A 12,425-nucleotide genomic window follows, 5' to 3' on the forward strand; every position below is an offset into this window, starting at 1 on the left:
ACTGTACAGTATATCTCTCTAGACATATATATTGTACATACATACATACAGTGGCAAGAAATGATATACCACAAGCAAAAAAAAAATACACAGGTTAAAAAACCTTTTGAAATAATGAACAAGTTAAATAAAATACATTTCTTTACTGTAGTTCACTTACCATTACTTGCCCCCACCGACTCCCGTTGCCCAGCTTACTCACGAACCAATCCACGATCAGGAACCCATAAAATAATAAACCATTGAAAATAATAAACATTAAACTAAAAATCCAAACCAATCCACGGGTCTTCTACTTGTAATACACCTTCATCTGTATTCTTCTTTCTTCTATCTCCTTCCGGGCGGGGCAGGGCGTGGTCTTCTTTCCATCATCGGCCACGCCCTTGTCTTTTTCCTTCTCCGGAGGTCCTTCCTCCGCGGCGTCTGGCTGCAAAATGAGACGACATAGGCTTTTAAAGGCCTATGACGTCACATTTTGCGTCATGGTTCCCACGGTCCTGATTGGACCGTGAAAACCATGTGTGTTGGCCGATAATAAAAAAATGATGACGTCACTTAAAGGGAATGAAAGCACAGCCAATCAGAATGGCTTTGCTTCAATTGCCTTTAAGATGACGTCATGAAAAGGCACATGGTCGTGCACACATGGTACTAGAGCCAATCAGAGCGTGGGAACTTTATGCCTACTCTGATTGGCTCTGGTATACCATGTGTCAGGGGCTTGGGGGAGAAAGGATGTGACGTCAATGAAAACCTGTCACGTGGTACGGTAGCCAATCAGAGCGTGGGAACTTTATCCTTATTGACGTCACATCCTTTCTCCCCCAAGCCCCTGACACATGGTATACCAGAGCCAATCAGAGTAGGCATAAAGTTCCCACGCTCTGATTGGCTACCGTACCACGTGACAGGTTTTCATTGACGTCACATCCTTTCTCCCCCAAGCCCCTGACACATGGTATACCAGAGCCAATCAGAGTAGGCATAAAGTTCCCACGCTCTGATTGGCTCTAGTACCATGTGTGCACGACCATGTGCCTTTTCATGACGTCATCTTAAAGGCAATTGAAGCAAAGCCATTCTGATTGGCTGTGCTTTCATTCCCTTTAAGTGACGTCATCATTTTTTTATTATCGGCCAACACACATGGTTTTCACGGTCCAATCAGGACCGTGGGAACCATGACGCAAAATGTGACGTCATAGGCCTTTAAAAGCCTATGTCGTCTCATTTTGCAGCCAGACGCCGCGGAGGAAGGACCTCCGGAGAAGGAAAAAGACAAGGGCGTGGCCGATGATGGAAAGAAGACCACGCCCTGCCCCGCCCGGAAGGAGATAGAAGAAAGAAGAATACAGATGAAGGTGTATTACAAGTAGAAGACCCGTGGATTGGTTTGGATTTTTAGTTTAATGTTTATTATTTTCAATGGTTTATTATTTTATGGGTTCCTGATCGTGGATTGGTTCGTGAGTAAGCTGGGCAACGGGAGTCGGTGGGGGCAAGTAATGGTAAGTGAACTACAGTAAAGAAATGTATTTTATTTAACTTGTTCATTATTTCAAAAGGTTTTTTAACCTGTGTATTTTTTTTTTGCTTGTGGTATATCATTTCTTGCCACTGTATGTATGTATGTACAATATATATGTCTAGAGAGATATACTGTACAGTATACATTCAGGGTAAGAAATGATGATGTTTTAAAAGCTGGATTAGATGTGTTTTTAATTATTTTGTGAGTTTAAAGTATTTTAAAATTAGATAGATGTATTATTCCTTGGTATTGTATTGTGTGTTTGAGGAAGGTCAGGGATAGATAGCCTTGGTTGTACTGTACTGTAAAGGTTGTATTTTTGTCGGTACTTATATTTTTTCAAAGGCTTAATTGTTCTGCTCTAGGCGTGAATCTGTTAATGGTCTCATTGTTCTTGATTGAGTGTGAAATGTTTAGGGGTGTAAATAATGATTGCTAACTGATTTTTGTTTACGTTTGATTAATTTGCAGAATGTATACAGTATGGTGCATAGATTTTATGCATTTTGGAATGTGACTTTTTTTTCATTGGTTTGTGATCATATACAGTACAGTAGATTGTGAGATCAGTTAGGATTTTTAAAGGAAATTGATTTTAATGTAGTATCTGTATGGAGAAGTGTTTGGTTGTAGAACAGTATGGTTTTGATAACCCTTCTACATTTATTTGTACTGTATATTTGGTTTATCATGGGTGTGTATATAACGTGTGTATATATATATACTGTATATATCTCTCTCTCTCTCTTTCTCTCTGTCTCTCTGTATGTATATATATACAGTATATATATATATAGTTGCATGATGAAGCCACAGTACAAATTCATGGGTGAAGGGTGGGTATCGTGCCTGTGTGGCTTAACCCCTTAATTACCTTTGCGGTTATTATCCGATAAGGTGTTTAAGGGGTTAATTGATATCTGAATGTAATTGCAATGTATTGGCTTGGTTTTGGCTATGTTTTGTGTGGGCAAGAGAAGGAAGGCGCTGGCATCGGACACTTCGTATTGATGAGGTCAGTAGTACTTTATTTATTTGTATATGCTAGTTAATGTTTTTAATAATGGGCAATTAATCTATTATCCATATCTGGATAATAGTTATTTTGCACATTATTGTACTGTAGGTGTTGGGGGGGAGGGTGTATGTATTGAATGTATTGGCCAGGTTTATTTTTTTTACATTCAGGGTTACTTCCGTGGTTTTGCGTGGGACCTCTGGAGACCACCCGCGGGGAATCCTCGGGTATCCTAAAGGGTAGCAGGCTGGTGGTTCCACGGGTGACACATGCGGGGATGATGATGTGTGGTCCCACTTCTGTGGGGGCACCGCGGACCCGTAGTCTGCGGGCATGACGATGTGTGGTCCCACTTCTGTGGGGGCACCTCCGAGCCGTAGGTGCGGGGATGATGATGTGTGGTCCCACTTCTGTGGGGGCACCGCGGACCCGTAGTGAGCACCCGTGAGTTCCCCAGACCCCCATGGGAACCACCCGAGGCCCCGCAGACACCTGTGGGTTTGACCCGGGGCTCCCAGACATCCTTGGGCCTACCGTGTGGACCCAATTGAGGCTCACGGTGACCCAAGGAGACCACCTGGGCGCCATGGTGCTGGCAGGATCCACCAGCAGGCCTCCAGAACCTGTGGAATGCTGCTGGTAAACTGTAGGTCTGTCCAGGTGCCCTGCCAGCCCACCGGGGACTAGCGTGGGGCTGCGTTATGGACCCTGAATGTAAAAGAATAAATCTTGTATTTATGGGGGGGGGGGGGGCACAGGGGGTGGGTAATGTATTTAATAAATAGAATGCTGTTTATTGTGGGTGATTGTACTGTTTTTATTGTGGGTACTGGGGTGGGGGTGGGGTGTTTCCCCAACGGTATGTGGGTAGGCCTCCCTTGTGGGAACTGATTGGGTGGTTAGGCCTCACGGGTGGGGGGGGGGTTAGTGTGGGAGGGTATGTAGGCATCCCGAGTGGTGGGTGGGTGAGGGTGGGTTAACCCCTTCATGACTGTAGCGGTTAATAACCGCTATGGTGATTAAGGGGTTAGGGGACATTACTTTGTATGTTTTAATTTTTGTGTCTGTTTTGCAGAAGCGGAGGGGCCATGGCCAGGATGGGGGGGGGGGTTAACGGTATGTGGGTAGGGGGTGAGGGTGGTTAGCAATGCAGGGAGGGAGATTTACTGGTAACAGAAACATCTCTCTCCCTTCAATGTACTGTAATCTGTTTAAAGCCCCCTCCCCCCTAATGTGTGTTTCTGTAAAATCTCTCTCCCTTCAATGTACTGTAATCTGTTTAACAGAAACATTAGGGGGGAAGGGGCTTTAGGCCTTTATATCTCTCTCCCTTCAGTGTAATCTACTTAACAGAAACATTAGGGGGGGAAGGGGTTTTTAAACAATGCTGTGTATAATGTACTGTATAAGGTTTTTTACAATTAGATAGATGTAATCCTTGGTATTGTAAGGGTTAGTTTGGTTTTAAATTGTCTTTTCTGGTTGTTACTTACAGTATATATTGATTTTGGTTTACTTGCTTGGTTAAAATACTTTTTGGTATTGTAGTGTGCATTATCCTTAGCGTTGTATACTGTAGGTGCCTTTAAACCCAGTAACCTACTGTATTGTGATTCACTTTGATTCTCCCTAGTGTTTTTTGAGTCACTATCCTTTTCATGTTTAGGGTTGACAGTGTGTGTCGTTCCCTAGTGCTGTTCATTAGTGTTTAAGGGTCCATGCCTCTTTTTTAAGTGTTTTTAAATCATGTACTGTTTATTCATCCCTTTTTGCACTGTGTCAAATAAATAAACAAATATATCAATTGCATACCTGAGTGCTCCCATACGGGTTACTTTTTTCTCTTTTCACTCACATACAGTATGTATATATATATATATATATATATATATATATATATATATATATATACAGTATATATACACAGTGTATATATGTATACTGTATATATATATATATATATATATATATATATGTATACAGTGTATATACTGTACAGTATATACAGTATTTATTTCTCTTCATGTCTTTATTTATTTATTTATTTATTTATTTAGATTTATTTATTAATTGTGGGGCTGCTGTGCGTGATTTTTTTTTATTGGGGGTGAGGGGGGTGTTTGGCCCTTGGTGTGAGTTTACGACTTGCAGCAGCAGCAGCACAATTAATAAATAAATATAAATAAATAAATAAATAAATGACAATAAATACATTTGAAATACATTTTTATTGATAGTGTACATGTGCAGGGGGTCTCCGGAGCTGAAGCGCACAGGTTTTAGGTCTGGGGACCCCGTGCCCCCCGAGATACAGGCCCCTTTAGGGGGTGCCGGTATCCCTCTGCTCTGCTTGGTTAAACGCAGAGCACTCAGCACTCAGAAACACAGGCCAGCCAGATTGAAACACACACACAATAGGGGGAGGTTTTTTTTACATAGCTTGCAGGGAAGCTTAACGCACACACACAATAGGGGGATAGGGGGATAGGGGGAGGTTTTTTTTACATAGATTAGAGAGAAGGCAGGGCGTTTTAAAAGCGAGAATAGGGGGAGGGGGTTTTACATAGATTTTATTTATTTATTTATTTAGATTTATTTATTAATTGTGGGGCTGCTGTGCGTGATTTTTTTTTATTGGGGGTGAGGGGGGTGTTTGGCCCTTGGTGTGAGTTTACGACTTGCAGCAGCAGCAGCACAATTAATAAATAAATATAAATAAATAAATAAATAAATGACAATAAATACATTTGAAATACATTTTTATTGATAGTGTACATGTGCAGGGGGTCTCCGGAGCTGAAGCGCACAGGTTTTAGGTCTGGGGACCCCGTGCCCCCCGAGATACAGGCCCCTTTAGGGGGTGCCGGTATCCCTCTGCTCTGCTTGGTTAAACGCAGAGCACTCAGCACTCAGAAACACAGGCCAGCCAGATTGAAACACACACACAATAGGGGGAGGTTTTTTTTACATAGCTTGCAGGGAAGCTTAACGCACACACACAATAGGGGGATAGGGGGATAGGGGGAGGTTTTTTTTACATAGATTAGAGAGAAGGCAGGGCGTTTTAAAAGCGAGAATAGGGGGAGGGGGTTTTACATAGATTTTATTTATTTATTTATTTAGATTTATTTATTAATTGTGGGGCTGCTGTGCGTGAATTTTTTTTATTGGGGGTGAGGGGGGTGTTTGGCCCTTGGTGTGAGTTTACGACTTGCAGCAGCAGCAGCACAATTAATAAATAAATATAAATAAATAAATAAATAAATGACAATAAATACATTTGAAATACATTTTTATTGATAGTGTACATGTGCAGGGGGTCTCCGGAGCTGAACCGCGGTGGTTTTAGGTCTGGGGACCCCGTGCCCCCCGAGATACAGGCCCCTTTAGGGGGTGCCGGTATCCCTCTGCTCTGCTTGGTTTACAGGCCGCGATCACGTGATCGGGACCTTTAAACCAAGCAGAGGGCTACCGGCACCCCCTAAAGGGGCCTGTATCTCGGGGGGCACGGGGTCCCCAGACCTAAAACCACCGCGGTTCAGCTCCGGAGACCCCCTGCACATCTACACTATCAATAAAAATGTATTTCCAATGTATTTATTGTCATTTATTTATTTATTTTTTGGCGGCTGCTGTGTGTGTGTATTTTTTTATTGTGGGTAGCGGGAGGGTGGGTGAATGGGGTATTCGCCCCAACGATGGTTGGGGAGGGCTTGCGGGGGGGGGGGGGGTGGGGTAGCGGGAGGGCTTAACCCCTTCATGACCGTAGCGGTATTAACTGCTACGATCGTGAAGGGGTTAAGTGCACCCGCAACCCCCCCCCCCTCCCGCAAGTCCTAAACTCACACCAAGGGCCAAATACCCCCCTCACCCATCCCCACTACACACAATAAAGCGGGCACGGTGGGTTAACCCCTTCATTGCCTTAGCGGCTATCCGCTATGGTAATGACGCAGCATTTTCCGTATTTTTAATAATATTGATCAGGAGCAGGGGGGTTCCCTGAGCATTAATTTCTGGCTCAGGGAACCCCCTGCTCACTGTACAATATTATTAAAATACAGAAATGATGCTTCTTTACCATAGCGCATAGACGCTAAGGTAAAGAACGAGTGTTTATTTATACTGTATATTGTATGTGTTTTATTGATAGTGTACATGTGCAGGGGGTCTCCAGAGCAGAAGCGCACAGGTTTCAGGTCTGGGGACCCCGTGCCCCCCGAGATACAGGCCCCTTTAGGGGGTGCCGGTATCCCTCTGCTCTGCTTGGTTTACAGGCCGCGGTCACGTGATCGGGGCTTTTAACGCAGAGCTGGATACCGGCACCCCCTAAAGGGGCCTGTATCTCGGGGGGCACGGGGTCCCCAGACCTAAAACCACCGCGGTTCAGCTCCGGAGACCCCCTGCACATCTACACTATCAATAAAAATGTATTTCCAATGTATTTATTGTCATTTATTTATTTATTTTTTGGCGGCTGCTGTGTGTGTGTATTTTTTTATTGTGGGTAGCGGGAGGGTGGGTGAATGGGGTATTCGCCCCAACGATGGTTGGGGAGGGCTTGCGGGGGGGGGGGGGGGTGGGGTAGCGGGAGGGCTTAACCCCTTCATGACCGTAGCGGTATTAACTGCTACGATCGTGAAGGGGTTAAGTGCACCCGCAACCCCCCCCCCCTCCCGCAAGTCCTAAACTCACACCAAGGGCCAAATACCCCCCTCACCCATCCCCACTACACACAATAAAGCGGGCACGGTGGGTTAACCCCTTCATTGCCTTAGCGGCTATCCGCTATGGTAATGACGCAGCATTTTCCGTATTTTTAATAATATTGATCAGGAGCAGGGGGGTTCCCTGAGCATTAATTTCTGGCTCAGGGAACCCCCTGCTCACTGTACAATATTATTAAATCTCTCTCTGCTGCAAACACATCTCGCCCCCAGTATGTGCAGTAATTTACTGAACATGTACTGTAGAATAAATGCATACAGTAGTTTTATTTATTCGGGTTTATTACACAGTATACTGTATGGCCGGAAAACATCAGCATACAGTACAATATAATCCATCGAAATCCCCCCATTAGCCGTTTTCTTTTCTGAGGAAAAACAAAATGAAAAGTTTTAATGTACAGTAATGGTCAGCCCCCTAAAGAAGTTCCCAGCCAGCCCCACCAAAATAATACGGCAAAAATACAGTACTCACCATACTGTACAGTACAGTATTACTAAATTTCCCATTCAGCTTGCGCTGGCGCCGGCCCACTTCCAGTCCAGCTTTCATCATTTTGCAGAGGGACTAGCCCACCTGTAGTCAGCGGGAAATCGCTTAGGTACATGCAAGCTTCATCAAAACTGGCTGCGAAATCCATCTCAGATTTGTCACCGACGGCAGGACCATGATGATAAGCTGGTGCTGCTGCTGGTTCTGGTTCTGGTTCTGGCGCATTGCTTGGCAGGGACTGTCGCTTCTTATTTCGTTTTAACACGACCCTTCGCCTTTTGCCGCCTCCATTATCATAGATACGGGAAAAACCCTGTGACACACACCAATACCCTCCAACAAATTGGGGCTCAATACGGTGAAAACAGGGGTCACTACATAACCTTTTCCTTATTGCATGCTTCCACAAATGAGGAGTTGGCGAAAATCTGTAAAAGTCATAATTTTCGATAAAATACTGATAAATTTGAACAACTGTTGCCATCTTATCCTCTGTTGCATTTATAGCGGCCCATATCAAATAAGCATAACTTCTGTCAGGTTTTTGGAACACGGGCTCCACTTGTTCACTCATGTCTCTGTAGAATAGTGTAAGTGAAAATGATCTTTGTCTTTATTTAATACATTACTGTATGTAAAGCCTAAATTGATACATTTTTTGCAACTATTCCTTCAGTCTCAAGGACAAGTTACACAATAGCATACTGTACTGGGATAAAGTAACTTTTTTTGGAAACGAAACAACTTGCAAAGGCCACACATTACTTAAGTCATGAGTTTATGCCATCTGGTGGACAATCGAAACATCGCAGCCTAGTAAATCATTCTCATTATCATTTAACAAGATCAGGCCCCCGTCAGCCAGGCATGAACCGTGGCTGGGAAGGCAAGCGCAACGAAGCATGCAAGAGGTGAGCAGTGGCGGATTCCAGGTTTCTGCCAGGTACAAACCAGGCATTTGCTCGAATAAAGTGTGTCGGTGCAGTATGAGTATGTGGGCCATACAGTACATGATTAAACTTACCTTCAAGAAGTACATGTGATGTAGCACTAATATCGGGGCTGACATAGAATTCCCGTGTATTGTAACTCGTGTAAGAAAATACTTTAATACTAATAATCTGTTATTCTTGCAGCTTTTTTTCCAGGATCTTCATGCAAATTGTCAACTCAATACATCATTCAAGATCACATGGCAACACATTACAGGAAATTGCTTTCAGCAAAAGGTATTTACACACATTAACAAGGACTAATACCATAACATTCACAATGCAAAAGCAAGAGTTTCTGTAATTTGGTGAACAAATGCTTCAGTTATTTCAAGCCCTATTACTCAGAAACCCTATTACTTGTAAACCTTAAAACATTGAATTGATACAATACGGGTTAATAAACAGGATAAAATGCTGAATTTTGTATTATTAGGGCTGATTTCTTTAGTTAGACTAAACTATATCCATATATAAGACAACAGCTTATAATAACATGCATTAGTATGTACTGTATAACAGACATTAAAGAGGAAATCCAAGCGGGCAATTTTAGCTTTTTGTAATTTTTTAACATAGGATTGAATCAGGGGGTCTCTGGAGCTGAACCCCATTAATTTAAAGTCCAGGACCCCTGCTTCCTGAGATACTTACCTCTGTAGGTGGTGCTGGTAGGTGCTCCGCTCAGCTAGCAGTGTATACTGTACATAATGGACGGTTTTCAAAGCTCCCCCATCCTGCGGGCCAATAGGAAGCAGTGACGTCATTCAGTGTGGCTTCCTATTGGCTCACGCGACGCGGGAGCTTTGAAAAACAGAGAGATACTGGCACACCCTTTGGAGGTAAGTATCTCCAGAAGCAGGGGTCCCCAGAGCTGAAATTTACGGGGTTCAACTCTGGAGACCCCCTGTTTCAATCCCACTTTTATTTATTTTTTAAATCACCTGCTTGGATTGCTCCTTTAGTGAATGGTGAGCCAGGTTTCAGTGGCTTGAACTTAGAGATGTTGTATTATTGTACTAATAAAAAGCAGAGAAGAACACAATCGCAGTGACAAGCATCAGAGATGTGGGGATTGGGGAATGATAAAAAAAAAGAAATAAGATTGCCAACCATAACTGATTACCAAATTCATCCTTCTCTCATCTATGTAATCACATCCAGGTTGCTTCCCAGTAATTATTCACATTCCACTAGTACGATCATAACGTTGGAAGAAACAAAGTTGCTGGTTTTCAGATCACTGCTTTCTAAATCCTCGCTGCTGCAAGACTGGTGCAAAAAAAATCAAAAGATTGTGAAAGAAAGATACAATCATACAGTACACTGTACCTGGTGCTGCCCAGTTGTGCAGATGCATGTGATACTATACAGTATAATACCCCTGTAACCATGTTTTGGGCGAGCAGTGAGGTACAGGTTCTCAGTAATTGCAGTACAAGAACATTTTGAAATACAGCAAGGAACTACAAACCTGAGCTGTACCTTCTAGAAATTAAGCAGGACCATATTATTTCAGGTGTCTTTAACAGAGGTGAGTCCTTTGACAGAGGCCCAGTACTGATGCAAACGTTAACTGGCAGATACAATAGATTTGTTCAAAAAAGGTTGGACATCTTTTTAGATGGGAAAGGTATACAGGGATATACCAAATAAGTATACATGGGAAGGATGTTGATCCAGGGATTAATCCGATTGCCAATTCTTGGAGTCAGGAAGGAATTAATTTTTCCCCTTAATGGGTTTTTTTGTTTGCCTTCCTCTAGATCAATAAGTAAGTATAGATATAGGATAAAGTATCTGTTGTCTAAATTTAGCATAGGTTGAACTTGATGGACGTACGTCTTTTTTCAACCTCATCTACTATGTAACTATGTAACTATGTAACTATGTAACTGTGATAATATATACTGGTTATATTTTGTGTTCATTTGCTGATAGTACATAAGCAATTTGTTTCACATTTAACAGTGTAAGATAACTTACGTAAGTTTGCTGTCAAATACTGTAACAGAGACCACACACACTGGCAGAAACATCTTTAGTTAGGTACAGTACAGTATTTTCTTTGCATAGAAAACGAGCCATGACTTTTATTTGTATTGGTTGATGAATCTGCAATGTTTTAAGTTGATGTTTTGCTTCTGTTAACCCTGAAGTAAAGGAACCAAATGGATTACTGCTATAATGATCTTGCTATAGACAAGTAACCCCCACTTGGAAATGGGGCTTTGATAATCGGCCATTTAATAATATGCTTAGTAAAATGTTTCTTGCGTTATCGCTGTGAATAATGAATGGGGCAATGAAAACAAAAATATGTGCGTTTAGGGGGAAATATTAGATGACAATCGCCGTATAATTGTAAGGTTTCATCTGAATCTCAGATTTTTTTTTTCCCCCTTAAGGGAAACGTATATGAAATTGGATTTTACATTATTAAATCACTATGGACTTCAAGGCATTAAATGTTTCTAGAGTTAATGTGCTAGACATAATTAAGCAACTGTATTCCAAAGTTTATTTCCCCTGGCTGGAATGACTCCACTGATTATATTAATAATAATCTTTACAATCTTAGGATGTTCAATAACCACAGCTGAGACTGTATGCAGAACTCTGCATTGACAGAGGGTTGTACTCTAGTAGCTGCTAGAAGTGCATTTTTTGTGCAAGAATTTGCTTCTGGTGTATTCTACATAGTAACGTCCAAACCATGCGAGAATGACTTTTTATTTATTTTTTAAAGGGATTTCATCCTGGCTCTGCAAATCCATGCAATGATTGATGCAAAAATGTCTCAGTCTACCAAATTTTGGCTATAGGACAGTATTCTACCATAAAGTCCAAAGTGCAACATTTTTTCTCACCACCTCAAGGCTGGCGTGATTGCCTCGATGGATATGTGATTGGCTTTTTTTATTCTGTTGAACAGATACTTTGCACTGCTGCCATTTCTTGAATTAGCCTTTTTAAGCACTTGTCTTAATGTTCCCTGTAATGACTACCTAATTATATACAGTACTTTTCTGTAAACATTATTGGGCAATAATGTCCTGGCTGGAGGAAAGCTGAGCGCCTTTAACCCAGCCAGGGTATGCGTGGCCAGTAATGCCCTTCTCTATGTGGATTATAACTCTTAATAGGTTGAATGTATGTGTGTATGTATTATATATATATATAATCACATAAAAATATGAAATAAATATTGTATGTAATTAATATCATCATCTTCAGCCCTTGTCAATCCACTGCTAGATGACAGCCTCCCCAATGATCTTCCAGTTATTAGGATTGAAAGTCTCTCTTCTCTTCAATGCTCCAACAAGTTTACTGATTTCATCCTCCCATCTTACTTTTTGTCATCGACTTGGTCTTTTGATATCCCTAGGAATTCAGTCGAGTACCATGTTTGTCCAAAGGTGGTCTTGGAGACAAAGAAGAGATGCACCCGCTCAACCTAGTGTGACCACAAGGGTAACAATTACAGACTGGTGCAATAGGGCAGAGGGATAATAATCAAACACAAAGAACACTGTATGACGCAAAGACACTGTGCATACAGATAAGGCCCTAAAGAATGCACTCAAAGTCTAATAAGAGAGAGCACCCTGCTGAACGTGCAGTACAACAGAGAAAAACTGGACCAAACAAAAATAGT

General features: G+C 42.1%; 1 protein-coding gene across 2 annotated transcripts in view; it reads left to right on the forward strand.

The window, feature by feature from the left end:
* Window positions 1-12,425, forward strand: part of LOC142491930 (spermatogenesis-associated protein 7 homolog) — a 231,930-nt gene that overhangs the window by 69,118 nt on the left and 150,387 nt on the right. For both annotated transcript variants that reach the window (XM_075594726.1, XM_075594727.1), the window contains exon 3: window positions 8,909-9,001. In XM_075594726.1, the coding sequence (XP_075450841.1) occupies window positions 8,909-9,001 (93 nt within the window). The remainder of the gene's footprint in view (window positions 1-8,908; window positions 9,002-12,425) is intronic.

This window comes from Ascaphus truei, chromosome 4 (genome assembly GCF_040206685.1).
Source record: "Ascaphus truei isolate aAscTru1 chromosome 4, aAscTru1.hap1, whole genome shotgun sequence".
In the NCBI taxonomy this organism is placed as follows: domain Eukaryota; kingdom Metazoa; phylum Chordata; class Amphibia; order Anura; family Ascaphidae; genus Ascaphus; species Ascaphus truei.